The sequence below is a fragment of the Aplidium turbinatum genome, chromosome 5 (genome assembly GCF_918807975.1).
Source record: "Aplidium turbinatum chromosome 5, kaAplTurb1.1, whole genome shotgun sequence".
In the NCBI taxonomy this organism is placed as follows: Eukaryota; Metazoa; Chordata; class Ascidiacea; order Aplousobranchia; family Polyclinidae; genus Aplidium; species Aplidium turbinatum.
This window is the reverse complement of record NC_137476.1, coordinates 1,615,088-1,637,874: the sequence shown is the minus strand read 5'-3', so window position 1 is coordinate 1,637,874 and position 22,787 is coordinate 1,615,088. Positions and strand designations below refer to the sequence as shown.

General features: G+C 39.8%; 1 protein-coding gene across 1 annotated transcript in view; it reads right to left on the bottom strand.

Annotated features, from left to right (window-relative positions):
* The window catches only part of LOC145770044 (protein argonaute-2-like), a 28,176-nt gene extending 8,921 nt beyond the window's left edge, over positions 1-19,255 (bottom strand). The window contains exons 1-17 of the mRNA XM_082581632.1: positions 18,967-19,255; positions 18,015-18,213; positions 17,707-17,827; positions 10,257-10,438; positions 9,698-9,834; positions 8,649-8,797; positions 7,978-8,144; positions 7,501-7,636; positions 6,964-7,065; positions 6,520-6,588; positions 6,301-6,420; positions 5,721-5,848; positions 5,151-5,221; positions 4,510-4,669; positions 3,329-3,419; positions 1,529-1,723; positions 789-1,025 (exon numbers count right to left, since the gene is read on the bottom strand). Coding sequence (XP_082437758.1) covers positions 789-1,025; positions 1,529-1,723; positions 3,329-3,419; positions 4,510-4,669; positions 5,151-5,221; positions 5,721-5,848; positions 6,301-6,420; positions 6,520-6,588; positions 6,964-7,065; positions 7,501-7,636; positions 7,978-8,144; positions 8,649-8,797; positions 9,698-9,834; positions 10,257-10,438; positions 17,707-17,827; positions 18,015-18,213; positions 18,967-19,159 — 2,457 coding nt within the window. The 5' untranslated portion in view covers positions 19,160-19,255. The remainder of the gene's footprint in view (positions 1-788; positions 1,026-1,528; positions 1,724-3,328; positions 3,420-4,509; positions 4,670-5,150; positions 5,222-5,720; positions 5,849-6,300; positions 6,421-6,519; positions 6,589-6,963; positions 7,066-7,500; positions 7,637-7,977; positions 8,145-8,648; positions 8,798-9,697; positions 9,835-10,256; positions 10,439-17,706; positions 17,828-18,014; positions 18,214-18,966) is intronic.
* Positions 19,256-22,787: the final 3,532 nt, after the last annotated feature.

Genomic DNA, 22,787 nt, shown 5'->3' with positions numbered 1-22,787 from the left:
TTCAGGGTCGGTTAATTAAGCCATCAACCATTGCAGAGTTATTCTGTTGTCGAAAATCGTCTTCTACAAACACGACTACACAATACTGTTAGTGTGATTTTGTGCAAAATCTACATGTAAAAAGTATGTCCTGTTGAGATATTAAATGTCCGCTGAAAGGGCTAGTCTGGTAGGACATGCTTGACCGCCGGAAAAAAGTACAAATTTCGAGGCCTGTATTGTTTTTGATATGATGGTCAAAAATAAAAATAACTGAACTGACATGACGAATTTTAATTTAATAGTTCAAACATTTTATTTTTATTCCTTTCTGCACGATTTCAACGTTTAGCGACGTTAAAACGATGTAAAAACGGCAATTGTAATTAGGCTACGGTACCCGATAATTTCCTTTTAAAAATTTCAAAAACTCGCCGAATAGGGCACTCGCCGAAAAAGGCTCTCGCCGAATAGGGAACTCGCCGAATCGGACTAGTCGAATCGGACTCGCCGAATTGGACTCGCCGAAACGGGCCATTCCGAGGTAGTTTGATCAAGTTGATGTGAGCAATGTGCATGTTGTCTTGTAACTTTTGTACAACGTTTGTCAATTTGTAATTGTAACATGTAATTAAATACATGTTTGGAAGGAATTGTGATTGCAATATGTCAGCACAATGTAATTGTGATGCAACTCTGGAAACCACAGTCACTGGGTGATAGTGTTTAGTCATAATGAAAAGTTACAAGCCCAATTTTAACGTGAGCAAACGATATCCAATACCGGACATACTCAGCAACCCACCCACCTGTATGCCGGCGTGGCTGCAGAGGTAGAAGTCGAACTCGGTGGGATGACAGATCCCGGTGTCCACCGTGGTGCCGGCAGGTATGTTACCGCTCTTCCCGCTCCTATCGCCGAAATTCTTGCAGAAGAGCCGAGTGTGGTGACGCTTCTGTACGGCAACGAAGGTGATGCCTGGTTGGTAGCCCACCTCCAGCATAGTGCACGCCTCTCGGATCGCCCTCAGCTCCGTAGAGAGGACCTGTGGATAAGAGGCTGAACATCAATTGCAATCCACGTTACCAAAGAAGCAATCAATTTATTAATTTTTCCACCCGTTAAATATAACGAAAACATCATTCATGAAGGAACACCTAACAATTACTTCAGTTCCTACTGAATGAAAAGGCAACAAAGGGTCATCAAGTCAGCCACCACCTTCAATACGCTTAAGTTAATGAAGACGCCAATTAACTGCCATGTTGTGATTTTCTATCTCGCAAAAGCAAGATGTTTAAACACGAAACAGTGAAAATTAGAACAAAAAAAGCACAAAGCTAAATTAATGTGTTACAGTATTCTTTCTTTTGTAATTACACTCTCTTCTGTTGTATGGTCTAATTTATATTATACGAAATATCATTGATCAGTTCAAGTAAAATAATTTCAAACAAAATAACACAATAATTGTAGGAAACGCTTTGTAAGAAATTTGTTCATGTGTTTTAAAACTATTCGATCCTTCTCCCATGCAAATATACTGACCGTTTGAAACTGTCCTTCCGACACTCCGTCCCTGTACATGACGACACGGACCGGTTTGTAGTGGGTTGCCTTGTAGAACTCTATCATGAGGTCACGTACCATCACGGCAAGATCCCGGATGATCTCATCTCTGTGCTGCTGCACACGCACAGTGGCGCTGTAGCGGGACGGGTGGGCATCCATGCTGCCAACCACCTACCACAAGCAATGTGAGGTCACCATGTGCATTATCAGCTTACAAAAGACAACAAATCCACAATTTGAATGGTGCAAGTTAAATGAGCAGTGACGTCATAAACGCATTTAAAAGACACATTTGCACTGGCTCTGAGGAAACGCAACGTTTCTTAGAGAGAGAGCGAGAGAAAACTTTGATTTGTCTGTTGCAAGAATAGCAAGGTACAATTATACACATGAATAGAATAGCACCATAGCCATCTAGATACCACAACAGACAGGAAGCACCGAAAGACTATATCAGTCATCGAGTCAGCTGCTTCCCAGTTCTTAATGTGACAAATGTCAAGCATCGGCAAATTACGTTTTAGTTATTTTTCCAGTTTCCCTTTTGTTAGTTTGCCGTTTGCTGCGTGTTTGCGCCAACAATTAAATAAAATTAAAAAAATTACAAGTTTCCTGAACTTTTTACTTTGAGTCTTCATAGGCAAGTTAAAAAATGAGTTGTGATGTCACAGAAGACCACGCAGTTTAAAACAGTGGTATAGTATTAAAACAAGTGAATTAGGTTAAAATGCTACGCAATTAAACATATGCAGCTTTGAAAATAAAAAGTGGTCTGTTGCAGTTAATGGATCAAGTAGCCTAATTAAGACACATCAATTACTGTAACATGGGGAAACAAAACTAGAAAAAAAAAACAAGAGAAGGAACAGCTCGAAAGGTCAAATTTTTAAAAATATTATTGTTGCGTCATAAAATATGAAAATTAGGCAAAAGTTATAAAATCAGTCAGACCGAGCTGATTACATTTCTATAAATTCAAAATTGTGCAGAACTACAAACTATTGGCCAACAAAAGAAAATTAAACAAAAACGGAGTTGTAACATACGGTACAATGAACAGTCCAGATTCAATTCTTTAAAAATTTGATTGGGTAACCATAAACAACATTCTTTTGAGTCGATGATTGCAGCACCAAGCCTGGGTACGGTTTGAACTTAGTTGAGTGAGAATGAAGGTTGACTACGGTTAGGTGGAATATAAAAAGGCTAAAAACATTTCTTGTGACTTCTCTTTACTTTGTCTTCAAAATGTAATAATAAAAGTGGCTATCTATGAGCGATCCAACTCAGAAAATGCAAATAACAAAATGGATGCCGAATTCACTGGTAGGCCTAGCTACTGGCTCGGCTAAATCAAGGTTTCTTTGAATTATCCCTTCTCTGCGAGTTCTTCATCAATTTTGAAAATTTTGCAACTAAAATGACCACAATTAAATTCCTTTCTCAATTTGTCCAAATCTAGCTATTCTCCAGGCCTAAATTTTTCTTGATTCCAATGTACAGTATATATTTAGACCTGGAGAGCAAAAACTTTACTGTTCACTTTAAAAAAGCGCGGGGAAAAAAAGGAAGAAGAAAGTGGCTTTCACTGACCAAATAGAGAAAGATAATTTGATTTATCTAAGAATGATTCCTAATTGAATGTGAGAAGCGAACTTCCATAAACTCAAACTATACACAACTGAAACCTAAACAAATGCTATTAATACTTTACTGAGCATTTCATTGATTTACTTTGTAGCAACATGGCTAAGCAAGCACTAACGTTCCACTCACCGCAGCAATGGAAGGCTTCCTCATGTCCCCAGCTGGTGGGTGGGTGATGTCGGCACCGAAAAAGATCACTGGTTCGTTGAACACTTGAGGTCTGCACAAGGAAGTGACGCGTCAATGGCCATTATCATGCTCAGTGACGTCATAGCAAGCAAGGACCAAGCCACAGCAAGTTAATGAGTAACTAAGTGTTTTCAAGGCAAATTATAACCAATTGTAGAAACCAGACTTATGAGGCTGATTAAAAATAATAATCATAAATAAACCGCTGAATTATTGCCACCGACCAGCCATAATAGCCGCAAAGTGAGGCAATAAATAAAATAAACGACGACTGTATGCAACTGATACAAACGAATGTATTTTCACACGAGTCAGTTCAATCATTGTTCAAATGAATAAGCTTAAATGAAGATGATCTAGCTGCTAGCTGATCGAAATCGATTTTTAGCTATTTATGATTGAACTGACTCGTGTGAAAACAAATTTGTTTGTATTGCAAGACATGTAACCGAGTCGTTCATATCAAGCATTATTGTGGGTTTGACACCAGTCAGAAGATATTTCATTTTCTTGACCTGTATACAACTGACATCATCAGAACACCACTGTACAGAGCCTGTCTGTTGGATACAGGCCAAGATTCTACCACGATAGACAGCAACGCGATTAATAGGCGTTGATTGCTAGTGAACATCCGGGAGTTTGCAGCTAACCACGAATCAGATCGATAGTTGGCAATGACATCAGCGGTTGCAAAGCCTTGAAACTTTACTCGACGGAAAGCTTCCAGTTACCAGGCAGCAACAAATCAATTAGACAATGCATCCGTGAGTCATTCATTATAAGCGGCCTGTCGATCGCATTGTGGCGTCAACAGCAATGAGACAATGCAAGGTACAATTGATAGCTACATATGCCATTGCAAGACCGGATAGATCAAGCAACTCGGCATTGACACAAACGACCAGGAATTACACAATTAACCCTTCAACCTGGACTAAGCTGGCTAAAGTTAGAAATCTAAAACGTGCTTGTTTGCAAACAATGTGTAACAGGCGAAAACTTATGCATACCGGTACATGAATGTGTAAAAGACGAAATAAAAAGCTATGGTAGGGACTTATGATGCGAAATATAAAGTTTAAGGCAACCGAAACCTTCACAGGTAGAGGAGGGCCAACCTGATTGAGGGCAGCAGTATGTTGTTGATCCCACCCAGCTTGACATTGATCTTCAGGCACAGATTGGACAGGGTTTGAGGGGAAGGTCTGTTCACATTCTTTGACTGCACACACTGGGTGGCGATACCGAGCAGGGTGTCACCAACTCTCTTGACCTCGGCTGCAATGAGACTATAGTAACGGCGGTGGAAACCAGATAGAGTTCAGAACAATACTTCCCAAAAATACAAGTTTCTATTTTTGTTTATTGTTTGTAAACGCCAGAGTTGCCAGTTTGGCCTTTTTAATTTTGGCGTCTGGTCAGTACCCTTGGTGGAAGTGCATCACATAAAGGAGCACTATAAATATCAACTATTAAATACGGGGTTTCAATAACCCTTTCTGAAATGAAAGCTAGAGCATCTCCCAACTGAAGCTACTTACAAAAAATTAGTATTTTAGTTACAAAATGAGATCGAGAAAAGGAGCGAAGACAATCGCTGCGAGGAAAGAATCGACCACCGCCACAAGTGGGAAAAACCGAACTTGGATAATGATGAGCTAGTAACACAGCTGCTAACACAACTTCAATCACAGGTTGCCCATGAATCAATAAGGGCAGCGTTGCTTGATATATCAATCATACAAATTCAATGACTCACCATAGACCGGGGTTTTCCCCGGCAAGATAACGACGATTAGCTGCAAGGCAGGGAATTCATCGCACAAATGCCTGAAACATAACCAGTCTGATCAACATACAACAATGCAAATACAACGTCATCCCAAACAATTAAAGGCACTTTGAGCTGCCGAGAACGGATTGTTGGAAGTACCGACCAAGTCAGCAAATCGACGTTTCAAAAAGCGGTTAATTTTCTGCCTGGGGATGGACTTATTAGCGAATGAGGCGGCCAAGGAACAAGATCAAGAGACAATGGTTCAATTCTTTAGGCGTGCAAATGAGCGGCGCACTTTAGGTCATCTCATCCAGGGAGGAAAGGTTTGCAAGCAGCAATCACACAATGAAAACTTCACTTGGTCATTGGTCAAACTTAGTAAGCGAGATGGATCAATGGTTCTACATCTACAAGGGTGCGAAACTGCCAAGCTTGAGCTTAAAACGACGCTTTCTCAGTCAATGAAAGAATATTTCTTCCATCAGATTCTACAACCATTGATGCCTCACCCTTTCAACAGAACACTTCTCTCAGGGTTGATCACAAACTCACCTGAACAATGGCTCGACGTGTTCGAATCCTTGCGCGTACTTGCAAAAGACAGGATTCCCATGAATGGGCATTCCAGCATCTTCCGAGATCCGCTGGAGTTGTTTGATGAAAGTACGGAGGAGGTGTTCCTGGAATCACGAGCAAGTTGGTTATTAACCATCAACGTTGATAGATGTTGAAACAACGCACAACACTCAAGTACTTGAATGACATGCTTCAGAAAAACAAATTTGCTTCTGGCAACCTCATTAAAATCCACTTGAGGCGTAAGTGAGGGAGTTTGTGTTAGCTGAACACCGGAAGAGGGCGCACATGAGCTTGGCTTTGAGTCAAGAACAATTTTAAGCCTGTTTAGAATAACAACAGGTTGCTCCGGAAAACACAAAACAAAAATAATAATTAAAAACTATTTTAACAAGATCTATAGTCATTGTAGGCTAGTGGGTGAAGATGAACACTTACAAGTACGTCATAGCATGCCTACTTGTAAGCACACATAGTAGGTAGGCCTCAAATACTTCACAGAAAGCAGCGTTACTGTTTAAGACCACACTTAACAACCGGCAAGCAAGCTACCTACCATGCACGTTCGTTGATGGGCAAAGCATGCGATGGCCCACACATCGATGCTGATTCCTGAATGGAACTGCTTCCCCCTCATATCCCATACGCCCTGGTTCGGGGTGGCCTGGGTGTGCGTCTGCGGTAAGCAACACGTCAATAGGGGGTTAACACACGCAACTAATCAGTAAATATCTCAGATTAGAATTTTCAACACAGCAGTTCCTACAGAACTTACATCTCCTCCGTATTGTATTGTTGGTGGGGGAAGCACTCGACCTCTGACCTCGGTCATTTCATCGATAACCTAAAAATAAAATCTTTTATTGACTCACAACGGGCTCATGAGGGCAGTAAGCGGCATGCCAATGTGGGGCCGAAGTTGACACAAAAACATTTTCTATTTAACTTCACATAACCCTCACACAGGGTCGTCAACTGCAAGCATCTGTTGCGTGTATTAGCGCACAAAGGAATATATCTCCAACAATAGAAACATTTGTTGGAAGAATAATGAAGCTATAAAGCATTGGTAAAAAGAGAAGTTTGTTAAATAGAAAGCATTCTCACATCACCAAAGCTGCATCATCTTGCACGCTCCATATAAAGCTAACGCCAAAAGTTGAAATGAATGAAGTGATTTGATGCACTTCACAAACATCACGCAATGTCCAGTCGTTACCTGAATTCCAAACTCTTTGACGTAGGGGTCGTTATTGAACTGAGCCTGGTGGACCAAGTTGGCAATCTCCAGCTCACGGTCAGGAGCCGACCTTGCTGTAGCCTGTGCATTGGAATAACGTAAACAACAGTCACTTAAACGTCAATAAGTTGGCATAGAATGGTCACAAATGAACTCGCCATTCCACGAAATGAGAAAAGTTGGGCTGGTGGTGCGTATAGCTGCACAACTGTTGGTTCAGTTGAAATGTTCAGTTTAAACGAAAACTCTCAAGCTGGTTGTTCAACAAAAGTCAATTATATCGTCTATCCAGGTAAACTCTGAGTAGTTGAACATTTAGATTAAGTGGACGGGAAGACAAGGAAGCCAATCTTCCAATCTTCATGTCCACCTTCAGGCATATCTTTAAGTGTCTTGGAAGACACACTCGCATGCTCTTGAGCGGTGTCGAGCCGGCGCCCTTTCGATTGTCCAACCAGGGCTCTCACCACTCGGCTATGCAGCCGACACAAATGGTAATATCACGTCACCACTGACCTTAATCATCGTGGAGGTCTGACTGTCTGTTAGTTTCTTAATGCATCTCTGTCCCTGCACAATGTTGCACACCTCAATGGGAAGGTAAGTGTGCTTCTGCTCCTGACCTACTTGAAGGCAGGGAAGGTACGGATACCTGCAAGATTTTGAAAAAAAAAAGTTTGAATAAACTGAAAAGATTCCAGCGTTATGCAAATCTTTCAACAAAACTAAGTCGAATTAAATCAGCAACAGATTGCTTTGCAGTCAAAGAAGATTTTTTTAAGTAAGTATCCTGCTAAAGATACAGTTGCATTTAACAAAACAATAAGTATGGTTCGAGTCTGACGGTTGACGCCAATACAACGAACTGCAAGGGCGACGAAGTGAGTGATCAAAGCTAGCAACAGCGTCTCTGGGTGAATATTTAATGAGCATTTTAACATCAGTTTCAATAGGAAAATATCGATTGGAAACACAAGCTAATGTCCGACTAACTGCAAAGTGATGTTGTGCTTGTCTTGGAAGTATCTTGCCACCGAGCAGTCGATGGCTTGACCGGTCTCAGGGAGCTGGAGAGGGAAGGTCTGTGTGGATGCGGATCGCCGAGTCACATTGCAAACTCTATATTTCCTCTTCATCTGACCACAGTGAGTAATCTCAACCTAATCAAAGGGACAAGTTATCAACCAAGTTAGCAGGTTTAAACCAGGGGCATGGGCAAGGTATACAAATATACTGTCTAGCTGATCGCCTACAACAAACGATCTTAAATATTGCGACTGACGAGTTGATTGGTTGCGGGCAGAGTTATTCTTGAACCACGATGTTTTTGTGAAAAGAAAATTATCGCTCGCAAATTTTGAAACTAGAAAAAGGAATTTAAATGTTATCAAGTAACTATTACCAAGAAACTTAAAAATGTGAGAACAGGGGAGAGTGGTCACTAACTAACGCAGTATCAAATTCTACACGCAATCATGTATAATATATATGAATTAGAATGACACCAATTGAAAGAGGTATTAGGAGTAGGACTTAGGACTATTATTATTGGGACTAATTATAGGGCTCGGTGTGATAGAAGCATAAGAATATTCTTCTTCTTGCGTTTGAGGCCGCCACAGATTACGTTGTTACATCCAGGCGCAGCAGCCAGTGATACTCACCTTCAAACCACGGATCTCTTTTGTGAACTTCACTCTCTGGGAGTCTGTGAGAGCCCGAGCCATTTGTAACTCTTGCAACGACCTGATATCCAACACATCGCACAAGAAATCAACACAGGATTGAGCCCGATAGAATGCAGTGGCAGATACTGAAGAAGAAGGAGTGACAATGTGATGAGTTACTATAGCCAGTTTAGCCACTACCACCGATAAACACAAACAACAAGATATTGACACCACAAAGCGCTGAGAATACACCACTTCGAAAATTTGTATCTCGGCAATTGCTGAAGGCACTTAAGAACCTGTAATGTTATTTTTCCAATAATTTTGTCGGAGGGATTTGGAAGTGTCCAGAGACGGAGTCATCAAAAAAGACCGACTCTAACTTGCCAGAAATGAGAAGTGCTTGTCACTTTTTGTGAAAGTCGCCATTTCAATTTCGATCACAACTAAAGTGAAACTAAATAAAAAACAAATGAAAAAGGAAAAGAGTATAAAATATCTGGCAACACTGAAGCTGGAGTCACAGGCCAGATATGAACCAAGAAGTCGGAGTCGTATATCAACCACAGCCCTGATTAAAATGCACTAATTTCGAAGAGCGAACACAAGCATCAGCGACAACATTTGAAGGAACGCTGTCACAACGTGGAATCAGTCACAACGTTCAAATGGACCACTGAACTGTTTATCAGATGCGTTCAACTTCATTTGTAAACACATCATTCCTTAAATTTCTGCACGACACTTATTTGGCGTCTTCGTCTTGAAATGTCATGCTAGTAAGCACTGATTGAAGTTAATGAAATTTGAGGCCGACAAACGCCGAGTAACACACGTGCTCATTATTAATTTAGAATCAAGACAATCCATGTCTTTCTTCATTTTATTTCAAAGAGTGAGATAATAGCTGATGTACATTAACGTCACGGTAGCACAGTCCAAGAAGTAACATGAGAGACGCCCAGCAACGCAACTTTCGAGACCGCCCGCACGGCATTTAAGTTTTAGAAACGTTTGTAAGAAAAACATTTATCGAAAATTACCATCAATGTTCAGCATCATTTTCCACTGGGTGGGCCGCATTGACTGGTGGAAGCCAAACCAAACCTCTCTGCCGCCTCCAAGTGGTGATTTTTGCTTTCCAGGGGCAGAAAAGAATGAACGGCCAACAGGAGTGTATCTGGTGTGCAAAAATTCATCGATGAACGAGTGATCAAAATGCTATGACACACAACAGTGTAAACATTCGTATCAAAAAGAACTCATTGTGACTGATGCAGTCATATTGCAAATCAGAACCACTAGAAAGCAAACTACTTAATGAATGTATTCAATGATACGAATTGCCACAACAGCATGTTGATTTACTGTCAGTAAAGGTCTTTGTTATAGAACCATAGAACAAACTGTTTTAACTTAAAGTAAACTTTGGAGCTTGAAATGGAAAACAGCTTGCAAACACATTTTAAGGTAATTGTGTTATGTCAAAAGAGCAATGGTACATAAATTATTATGAAGTCACCGATAAACATTCTTTATAATCATAAAAACATGCAAACAATACATGGCAATGGCATGGTAACATCCACTTATCTCAATAACCTCATAGATGGCAAATGTCTCATAACCACATCAAGCGCTTGGACCGTCTGGAAAGGTATCCCATGCATCTTTCCCTCCAGTGCCAACTTGAGGGAGTATAGCGACACGCGAGAGACCCATTTAATTGCGACTGTGAATTTTCGATCACGGCCTTCCCCAGGTAGAGTGACCTCAACTTCAAGCTGAATGCAGTGACAAGATTTCAAAAATGTTTGCGCAAACTTTCATAATAACATATACAAAAGGTTGAATTTTGATTATAGATTTGTGGATCTAAAAATTCTATTTGAATGTCTTCTGTGGCCATCTGGTGGCGGCATCTACGTAGCCATCAATCAAACACGAGAACATCCAACCATGTTTTATACAGTAGTCCCGGCTTATTAAGCTCACAGGCAATGGGTCCACCCCAAGCCTTAAAGCAGCCGGCGGCCATGGCCGCTAAGTAGTGCTTGAATAACCGCCGGTGCTACATTCTCAGTCGGCCATGTTTGGCCGCCGGTTTCTTCTAGCCAATTATTTAATTTTGCAATAGAATGAGCATGGACTAACTGTTGAAAATATGTAGTATCAAAGAGTGATGCAGAGTTAGGTCAGCGCGTTATAATCACCACTGTTGTAGGCTATTGTCCGGGAACATTTGCTATGGAATATATCCAGCTGCGATCACCAGCTGTACCCGCGCATTCGCAAATGCGTGAGCGCATTAGGCCAATGCGCGACGCGCATTCATCCATTGTGAGCGAGTAATAGCGTTCAAGTCGCAGGTTTGCGATTTTTTGCACGATTATAGAGCAGTACTAGACGAACATAATTGAACAAAAACAAGACGAATTTTCCGCTTATTAAATGATCTAGAATAAAATAAAATAAAACTTTGCGCATTTGCCTGTTTGACTAAGTCTTGTTTGTAATTCCCGACGTTTATTTTAACAAAGTGTTAATCCGAAGTGCATAGTTGAAAAATGTTCCCGCTAAAGGTTAGTGACTTCACACACCCTCGTCCCTCAATGGTGAGTGGTGACATCATAACGGTATAAGTCAGTGCTACACAAATGCCGGTACGCGTACCGGTGCCGGTACGCGAGCACTTGGCTGCTGGTACGCGGTCAGTTAGGAGAAATTGTAAATTGAGTAATTTGTTTTATGTTGATCAGAACGTCTATATAATAATTTTTAGGCAACGATAATGTTCAATCTGCTTTCCCAGCTATATACTGTTTGGTGGCCCGCTACTACGACGACTTCCAGTTACGTCACAAAGAAATGTTATTTCGTAATTGTTATCCATTATTTTAACAAAGTATCGCAATGTTCGCTGCGATATGATTATCCTTTTTGTGTGTTTGTGCTGTGTCCACGTGCTTGACTATACCTGCAGCGTCCAGTAACGAGTAGAGAAGTGAGAGGCTCAATCGATCGCCACACTCTGACTTCAAAATATCAGATGATCATAGTTTAGTATAAATTATTGGATCTATCTGCTGATGAAGGTTTGCGAAAATCTTTTGAATCAAACTCCCTTGCAAGCTTCTGGGTCAAAATAAAAGCAGAATATCCGAGACAGTGTACCATGGCTATTAAAACACTGCTTCCATTCCCTTCTACATATCTATGTGAAGCCGGCTTTTCTACCATGAGCTGTTTAAAGTGAAAACACAGAAACGGATTGGATATCCATGCTCCTCTTCGAGTAGCATTGTTTTCCATTGAACCGCAATTGGATAAGCTGGTTGCAAATAAGCAAGCGCACACTTCGCATCAAAATTCGAAAGACCATTAATAAAAGTGTTTTTTACTTGTTTTTTTGTGTATTTGTTACAAAAGTAATAATGACTTTGCTCTTGTCTTTTTTTCGCAAATTGACCGGGACGCCAAGTGATGGAAGGTGCTCAGTAGGGTGGATCAAAAAAAACAAATTTTTAGGTTCAGCTTAGTGCATCTTCCAAAAGATGCAGTTTGGGCTATCTTTTACATTGGTACTTGAAAAAACATTTTTTGACCCCGTTTGACCCCTATCCAAGAGCTCCCTAGTGACCGCCGAGGCAAAATTCCTTAAATTGACTATAATTTTTTTTCTAGTGGGTGCAGGCTAGTGGTTTTGGTGTCTATCCCCACTAAATCAAGTCTTGGGAAGTCATTTCTGCAGTCTAAAATCATCTATGGGCTAGCAAAATGACATCAGAGCCTTTATTCAGCAAAAATGCTTGAAAAAGTTGGAAATTTATTGTTTTTTTTAAAAAAGGGCAAAGAAAAACAAATTCATAATGCTTCTAAAGGTATTGCTGTTAATACACTGAAGCAAACATATAAAAGCAAACAATTACCGTATGAAGTTAATTGCAAAAATGTTGCCTTTAATTTGTGCATCCAATTATCCATAGCATTACAGTAATGGACACAAAATGCATGACAACGGGTTCAGGCGAAATCAGTATGTTAGTGTTTTGTTGAGGAGCTTATATCAAATCCTGCAGACATATCATTCTTAAAAGGAATGATGACAGACAGGACAGCCACAATAGCCGGATTTGACTCTATTTTATTCGCACGAGTCAGAAGGAAAGAAAGTAGGATTCTTAGTGCAGAAAAACGACAAAAACACTCTAAAAAAAGAAACGCAAAAACTGCTTCTACTGTAGCTCTTAGGATAAGGAACTTCTCTGGTCAGGTTGTTTACATCACTTTGGTGAAATCGTTGTGTCATGTATCTTTGAAGATTTGAAGCTAGAGGTTTTAAAATAACCAGAAATGAGCATCTTCATAAGACTCCGCAATAACTGGGGTTCTATTCCACAGTGGCTAACTGCTAAGTACACTGGATATCAACAGCTTTCCAGTAACAACACACGATCTCATTCAGAACCTCAAAGATGACGTTGTTCAACTTACACAAAGCAAATACAAGTTCATTTGAGGCGACTATAAATAACTTATGAACTTGTGCAATGTGCATTGCTTATATCAGTCCTGGTCTACAAAATGTGAAATTCTACCGTTCTGGGACCACACACAAGGCCAGATGGATGGCCAAATTGATTCATTCCTATTAATTGGTGCTACTGGAAAATCAAATAGCTAAGTTACCTAAGGAAACTATCACATCAGGTTCACAAGTGGCTAAACTGAAAGATCTCATAAATTTTATTTCCCTCGTCTACTGTATATATTGGTTTCGGTGTAGTGTTGCTGTAGATGCTCCTTGGAACCGTTTGACTATGTACAAGAACATTCTCAGATATGGAGCAGTGCATAAGTTGATATCAGATGCTGCTGAACGTAGCTTCAAACGTCAATTTTGGTATCTCTCTGCTGAGATGGTACCACTGGACTGGCACTGTTCAGCTCTGAAGTTCAGGAAGAGATAAACATCAGATGGCTGATGAACTTATACATGTAAAACCTACAGATCCTGTTTTTACACCAGCAGATCGGTTTGGCACTGGCCAGCTACGGACCACGTTTTCCATCAGAAATCAATCTGGAATCAAAACTGACAGATTTTATCACAAAGGACTCTCGGTTCTTTTTCTCTGTTTTAGAGATAAATGATGATTTTCTTTCTTTATCAGTAGAGAAATGGTCTGAATCAGAGTCGTACCAGAAAGCTGTTTACAATGTGGCTGAACATGGAGTTAAACTGAGCACCGATTACCTACATTGTGCCAGAAACGAGGAACACTATCAAAACACTTTACAAATAGTGGAAGCCATAGGCGTCATTTCAGGGGTGCGAAGGGTGCTTGAGCACCCCAAAATGAAGATCTGAGGTAACAACATAAATGTGAGAGCACCCCTGGGTCCTGGTTTGCATAGAAAATACACCGATTCAAATAGAAATTTGCATTGCTAAATAACGTTTTTTTTTTCTTTCTTGAAAGTCGTTTCACCAAAGCGCAATATTTTCAGTGTTTTACATTTGTGTGTGGCACGCAGCGCCACACATACCAAGGGCAGACATGATTGTACTATTGCGTAACAATTAAGCACAAACACGCGCACTGCGTCAAAAAGTGCCGTTCGAGAGAAAACAATTTGTCTGGCTCGAAGAAAATTGCTGTTTTGTACTCAAACGTCTACAAAAACATTCTGCAAACGGCGTCAGATCCAATCGTTAGCCGTTTCCCTTCTTTATCATACCGAATGGCAGACTTGCTACGAGAGCTGCTAGAGAATCCCACAATGAAAGAAGCTGATGTTACAAAAGTAAGCAAATTTTATGATGGTGACTGGGAACGCAAGGATTTGCTGCGTGAACGCAAACAGTGGTTCGCTTGTTGCAAACGTGACGGTGATGTTGTGACAGTGAATATGCTACGTCAGAAATTCATTGCACAGCCGTCAATGGTCGATATAATGCCAAATATATATGCAGCTTTGGTAACTTACATTGTTATGCCGACTTCTTCCTGTGAAGCCGAACGTTCCTTTTCGTTATTACGACGCTTGAAGACCTACCTTTGCAGCACTCAAACGCAACAACGACTGAACAATTTGGCCGTTATAGGTAGTCATCGCGAATTGGAGGAGAAATTAAACATGGAAGAACTTGTCACAGAGTTTGTTTCCAAGACAACGACCCGCAGAAACAAATTTGGATGTGATTAATTTATAGCAAGCCACATTATAAGGCAGACGTGAACAAATTAAAGTCGAATATATTTCAATATTCAATGTAAGATCACTTTCGCCTCGCATGTAATACTTGTTTTCATTTCTATCTGATCGTTTGACATACCGCTGCAGTCTATTCGATTACACATACGACAAAATTATCTTTTATGTTGATTCGACGTTTCATGACGTAGGCTAAACATGGTTGAATTTACTATTAGATTGAGTCATTTGTTTTAACATTTTCCATCGGTCAGGTTTTCAATTGATTAGCCTATATTGACAATTTTCATAAGATAACTTAGAGCACCCCTAATTTCGACAAATTTAAAAAAAAAATTACGCCAATGGTGGAAGCTAACAGAAAAGACACACCTAATTTGAGAAAGGAAAAAAACTAATATCCTCTTGCACAGATTAGACTAGTCGATCACATTGCCTTCTGTGACAAGATGTGTTAGTAAAAGTTTACAGTTACTGTATACATACAGATTCAATACCAGGCTTTCATGTAGCAAACTTACTAGCCTATATTGGTAACTTTCTATGGTATTTGATCTATTTCGAGTGTGAAATTAGAATTTTAGACCACTTCCGCTCACTGGAGTTGTATTTTTAGCTATTCCAACGCGTAAAAAATGTGAATTCACAGACAACTCGTATAGACAAGCATGTTCTTTTAATTCCCTGTACGATAGATAGTCGAACAGGCAAAAGTTTTATGCATATTATTTTGTTGAAACATACAAATTCTGTTGAGCAGCGTGAAAATACCGGTAATTCAATATTTACTTAATGGCAAACCTAAAAATTTGAATGGGATGGTGGCCCACATAAACGTGCCCCAATTCTACTGATTTTTGGACCAGCAAAGATTCTTGGCTAGTGGAACAATCTCACAAATCTACAAGTCAATAGTACAAAAAAAAGTAAAAAACAAGGGGGTTGTGTGCACACTACCCAGGATGTGTTCAATGGGATGCTTATTCAGAAGCCAAATGCAAGTTTTGCCTCTATTAAACATTATATAAACTCAATTAAGTTAAGTGTGATCAGATACTTACAAACATTGAAATAAACAATATCTAGAGCTGTAATAAATGCAATAGTTAAGTTTACACTACCAAATAAATATATATGCGGCATGCAGCTGCACTATCGTATGCTTCTGTAGTCTATTAGACCTCATATCACCTCAACCACCTCATTGGACTAGAGGCCAGTTTGCACACAAATGGTCACATCCTCATGTGTTTTACCTAGGTTACACTTTTTTTAGTATTTCATCCATAAAACTGCCCAAAATATCTAAAAATGCCATTTCTTTCCCATAAAATGCCTTTTTTAGAGCAAAAATGTCATTATGCTATTTTGGCTGCCCATGCATCATTTTAGACTGCAGAAGTGAATTCCTAAGACTTGATTTAGTGGGGTTAGACACCAAAATCATTAGCCTGCACCAACTAGAAAAAGTATTATGGCTAATTTAAGGAATTTTGCCTTGGCGGCCACTAGAGCGCTCTTGGATAGGGGTCAAACGGGGTCAAAAAATGTTTTTTCAAGTACCAATGTAAAAGATAGCCCAAACTGCATCTTTTGGCAGATGCACTAAGCTGAACTCAAAAATTCGTTTTTTTTTATCCACCCTAGTGCTCAGCCGGTACACGGCACAAAAAAGTTTGAGTAGCACTGGTATAAGTGATCAGATTTTATGAAAGGCGGTATTTGGTAATGCAGTTGAAACAATTTACTGAGCAGCTGAAACAAATTAGATGGTCCGGTACCGGATTACAATCCCGATAAAGCAGTTATTGCGTGGTACAACAATTCTATTGCAGGACGTCACCCAGACTTCAACAGACGCTAAGTGATCATTTTAGCATTGTGGCAAGTTTAATTCTATTTACTTGTGCTATCGTTAGCTATTTGTATTTTAGCCTCCAAGCACGCAGATTTGGCCGCCGAGAAGGAGCTCTCGGTAGGCCACGATGGCTGCCAGAAAAAAATACGAGTTTTAAGGCCTGGCCCACCCGCTTATTAAGCCCAATTCGGTTCGGAATTACTCCTACTCATTGGACTACAATAAAACAAAAACGCATAATCAGCCCAATTTTCGATTATAATTTGCTTGATATGGTGTGAAAAGGCGTCACAAATTACTATTTTTCGTCTTGCTTTCAATAATTTTACGTTTTATTATGCTGCTAACTCAGTTCTTAATGTTTTGTGATTGTTGGGTTGTGCAAAACACCGCTCGTTGCTGACATAACTTGCAACAAACGCAAGTTTCTGCGCTCCGCAAAAACATATGGTGTATGACAAGAAAGAACTAATTGTTGTGGACAGTTGTTAACAGATATAGCAACTTTGAGCCATAGTAGGCTACAGTCGGCCAATTTTGCGTATAAGAGTGGCAGGAATTCTTTCACCACTTAATAATCATAAAATCGTCTGGTCTAGAAGTGGGCTTAATAAGGGGTCCACATCTTTTAGGCGCAGACAGTTAGGCGCCGGTCAAATAGGCGTGCACACTATGGCGTCTGGATATTTAGGTGCGGACCACTGTGGCGCCCGTTCATTTAGGTGCTATTCCTAGTAAAGTCTGCAGATTGTATGACGCCACAGTGTGCGCGCCTATTTGACCGCCGCCTACCTGTCTGCGCCTAAAAGACTTGCTCCTTTAATAAGCGGGGACTAGTGTGCTTGAATATTAACATGCTTGTCTTCCATTCAATTAGTCTTCAACCAACAGGAAGGAATGCAGGAAAAATATAATCGGCTACAATACATGATGGAAAAATTACTTGTTTAGTAGCCTACTGTATCAAACAATCACCTTTTGCTTATCAATTGGAAGAGGTTGGGCTGTGTATAAATTCTTTCTCCCGTCAAATACAGGTTTGCGATCTTGAAAAATTGCAGAACGGAAGTTTTCCACCATGGTGTTGATAATCTCCCTAACATGAAACATGTGTGTGTAGAGCAGTGGTAAAAATAAGTGGAGTGACTCAGTTGAAAAATCAGCTGTATTTATTAAAAGCAATAAAACTTTTCCAACTCTTTAACACAGCATAGTGCTGCAATTGAATGGTGAGTACTTTGATTCACCGAAATATACAAAAAATGTAAAACGTAGCTTTATACCGATTGACCCTTCTTGGGCATTTGTCGGGCTGAATGTCAATGTCATAATGATGAATATCACCATTCGGAATGGAAACTTTGAAGTAATTCGCTTTCAACCAGATTGGTGCCCCCTCTTGGCCAGCATTGGGGCGCACAGGGGGCTGGAAGTCAACATCTTTGGTCGGAGCAGCAAGCGGAAAGCGTGGGTCCAGTGCAGCTACACAAAACAACATTTATTGTTCACACTAAAATATTAAAACAAACATGTGGTTTCATTTGATGATGCATCAGCGGTGCGACAAGCCCAAGTTGAATTCAGGTGAAGCAGAAACACATTATATATACAAATTCATGGAAACAAAATGCAGACAATAACAGAGGTGAGCATCTGCTACTATGAAAGTAGAGAGCATCAACTACTTTGAAAACTCTAAAAATAACATTTCTCTATCTAAAATTGGAAAGTGCAACTGAAGTATATGTCTCACCTCGCCGCTACCCTGGGAAACATCGCTACTGCAGCAGCTATGCTAACAAAAATCTAGCAGCGCTATAAAAAGAATAGTGCGGTAATAGTGGCGCTACAAAATTAGCGCAGTACTGCCCACCTTTGCATAGCCATAACAATATAGTATGGTAGCACTAGTACAATGCAGTGGCATGACCAATCGTTTGCAGATAATCGGATAGACAATTTATTTAGCTTTTTTATGCATTTATATATATATACAGACAGTACATATGTAATTATTCAAATCAGATCATTCTATTTCATGGGTTTAAGAACCTTATGCAATAAAGTGATGTATATGTTCAAGGGATATACAATCAGCCAATTTCATAATACCACTGTAATACAATACTCATATAAGCATTGTAACAAATAAACCAGAAAAAGAAAGTAAGATGAACATCTGGAAAAAGTGCTGAATATGTTGAAGTCAATACAAAAGCAAATGAATATGTTTACCTCGTCCATTCGGTGGTATCATATGTTGTTGTGGGCTTGGCATTGCTCCCCCTGCTTGAGGCATGGCTGCAGGCACTTGGGCTTGAGGCCCAGTGACACCACTCATACCACCATATTGAGGCAGCATGCCTTGAGCCTGCCCAGAAGGCTGCGGATACATCAGACTGTACAGACTTTTCTCTGTATCCTTCATAAACGGTAGTTGAAGATAGTAAGATACTGGCAGAAAAACTGCAAGTACCCAAAACAAAAGTACAGTAACAAATATAAAAATAAAGATTGCTGGTTTGTACCTGGAAGTTCAATTGCAAAGCTTTGCACTGTGAGTTGCATTTCCAACCCTAGTCTACAAACATATTGTAATAATTCTGTTAACAGCTGAGAGTTGGGTTCAGTAACTACATTTCAGTTGTATGAGTTGTCTCAATATATAATAACATTGAAACAAGTTTTATTCGTTTTTCTAGTTCAGGACAAAAGAGTAGGCCTACATAGGCTCACCGGCTGCAATATGCCATAGTAGGGTGGCCCCTTTTAAGGCAATTTTTTCATTTCAACTTGCCTGGGTGATAGATTTTTGCCTTAGCCCAAAATATTAATAAATCCAAATTTTTTTTGAAATTTGACCCTGTTTAGACCCTGCCCCAACACCATTTTTAAATCGAGCCCCCTACATCACGTTTTTAATGATAAAATTAGTACTATTTGAGCTAGATATATGTTGTTGGTATTCATTTTTATTGATTTTCAGAAAGGAAGACACTTGCATGCCTTAATTCAAGATTTGAACAACATTTTTATTAATTCATTTTATAGTATCAATGTAAATGCTTCTTAAATTGACCGATGAAGTGAGATGATTTGAGAGTTAGGCAAAAGACAAAGTGATGAAAGCACTACTAATTTATTGACTAAGAAGTAACAGCACATCGCATTTCACACAATAGAATCTATGTTTGCTTGGATTTTCTGGTGACACGATACTTTTTCCCGATCCATGGCTTTTTTCTTCCTTCTATGGTGCACAAGTCTTCATCAATTTGTCGTTTTTGCCCGGCTATCCGCCCAGTTGCTGTTGTTGTCAGATTAACTTCATGTTCTACAGATTGAGTGTGACTTGGATAATTTAGATGAAGAGGATGTTCCACAAATTGCTGAATGTTAATGCATGATTAGGTCAGGGGAGGTTTGTTTGTTTGTTGTATCCAGGCTTAGGCCTACACCGGTAGTTGAAGATTTAGATTAAGTGGACAGGAAGTCAAGGAAGCCAATCTTTGTGTCCACCTTCAGGCATGCCTTTAAGTGGCCTGCCAGAGACACAGCCGCATGCTTTTGGGCGGTGTCGAACCGGCGCCCTTTCGATTGCCATTCCAGGGCTCTCACCACTCGGCTATGCAACCGACAGGGGAGGTTCATTCAGAGTAATGACTCCTTTTTTGTTTGAGAGGTAGGATATTGTGGAGTATCCACTGCCATATATGGTTATCATTTCTGTACTGTATAAGATGTTGCCTCAAAATTTAATTTGGGAAGGTGAAACTCTTGCAATGTAGAATTTTACGATTAACTTTCATCATTTGGTGGTGCGCCAAATCTTATAGATTAGTTTGACTGCATTAGCTGTGATGGTTTTGTTATCATCGCCCAGCATTGCCAAAAGCACATTTTCGGGATGAGCAAAAAAGCAATTTTGTTGAACACTCTGTTGAATGACAAGGAGCACTTCATTGCCATTGAATAGATTCTTTTGCGACTGCATTTCTTGAAAAAGATTCTACGGCCCATCCATGATTGTACTTTGATATTTGGCTTGAATATGACTTTTTCAATTATATTTTGCAAGAAGCCTGATTTTTTGTAAGGTGCATGTTGTAATTGGTATTTCATGGATAGGTAAACCCTTAGAACTCGTGATCCCTAAGTCAGCCAGCGAGAATGGCACAGTGGACCAATATTGTCTGATTTTGTCTATAACAAAATTGGTCCACTGTGTCATTCTCACTGGCTAACTTTGGAATCACAAGTTGTAAGGGTTTACATATTCAATTATCCATGGATGCCAATTGCAAAATGCACCTTACAAAAAAACCAGCCTTCTTGCAATTGGACTCAGTGGACGGGAAGGCAAGGAAGCCAATCTTCGTGTCCACCTTCAGGCATGCCTTAAAGTGTCCTGCCACAGACACAGCCGCATGCTCTTGAGCGGTGCCGAACCGACGCCCTTTCGATTGCCGTTCCAGGGCTCTCACCACTCGGCAATGTAGCCGACGCAAAATATATTGTTGGCGTTTATTGGAAAAGTCACATTCAAGTTAAATATAAAAGTACTATCAGGGATGAGCCGAACAATGTTTTTCAAGAAATGCAATTGAAAAAGAATCTATTCAATGGCAATGAAGTGCTCCTTGTCATTCAACAGAGTGTTCAACAAAATTGCTTTTTTGCTCATCCCGAAAATGTGCTTTTGGCAATGCTGGGCGATGATAACAAAACCATCACAAGCTAATGCAGTCAAATTAATCTCTAACATTTGGCGAACCACCAATGATGAAAGTCAATCGTAACATTCTTCAGTGCAAGAGTTTCACCTTCCCAAATTAAATTTTGAGGCAACATCTTATACAGTACAGAAATAATAACCATATATGGCAGTGGGTGCTGCAAAATATCCTACCTCTCAAACAAAAAAGGAATCATTCCCTTGAATGAACCTCCCCTGACCAAACCATGCATTAACATTAAGCAATTTGTGGAACATCCTCTTCATCTAAATTATCCAAGTCACACTCAATCTGTAGAACATGGAGTTAAACTGACAACAACAGCAACTGGGCGGATAGCCGGGCAAAAACGACAAATTGGTGAAGATTTGTGCACCATAGAAGGAAGAAAAAAGCCATGGATCGGGAAAAATATCGTGTTACCAGAAAATCCAAGCAAACATAGATTCTATTGTGTGAAATGCGATGTGCTGTTACTTCTTGGTCAATAAATTAGTAGTGCTTTCATCACTTTGTCTTTTGCCTAACTCTCAAATCATCTCACTTCATCGGTCAATTTAAGAAGCATTTACATTGATACTATAAAATGAATTAATAAAAATGTTGTTCAAATCTTGAATTAAGGCATGCAAGTGTCTTCCTTTCTGAAAATCAATAAAAATGAATACCAACAACATATATCTAGCTTAAATAGTACTAATTTTATCATTAAAAACGTGATTTAGGGGGCTCGATTTAAAAATGGTGTTGGGGCAGGGTCTAAACAGGGTCAGATTTCAAAAAAATTTTGGATTTATTAATATTTTGGGCTAAGGCAAAAATCTATCACCCAGGCAAGTTGAAATGAAAAATTGCCTCAAAAGGGGCCACCCTAATGCCATAGGGTAGTTCCACCAATTGGCAGCCACTTGTTTTTAAACACAAGAAAGACTTAAACATAATATTATAGTGTTTTTTTCATTTTCGTTTCTGGCTAATGTATGATTGTTTGCCAATAATCTGTGAAAGTATCATTCTTCAATACCAACATTTCGTACTATGACAAATTCTTCATCTTCTTTGTCAACCCACTGGATGGGTTTACAGACAGCGGCACCCTTTGCGGAAAACAATCCTGGCACGAAGGTTATTTCAGATAAAACACAATAAACACAAATAATTCGCACAACAAGGATGGCGGCGAAAAAACAAAAGGTCACCAAAGTCAGCTGCCACCCAAACATTTAAACAAACATAAAAAATTAGGAACATTAATAATTTTGCTTCTCGTATCCAGGCTTACACCTGGTGGTTGATGATTTAGATTAAGTGGACCGGAAG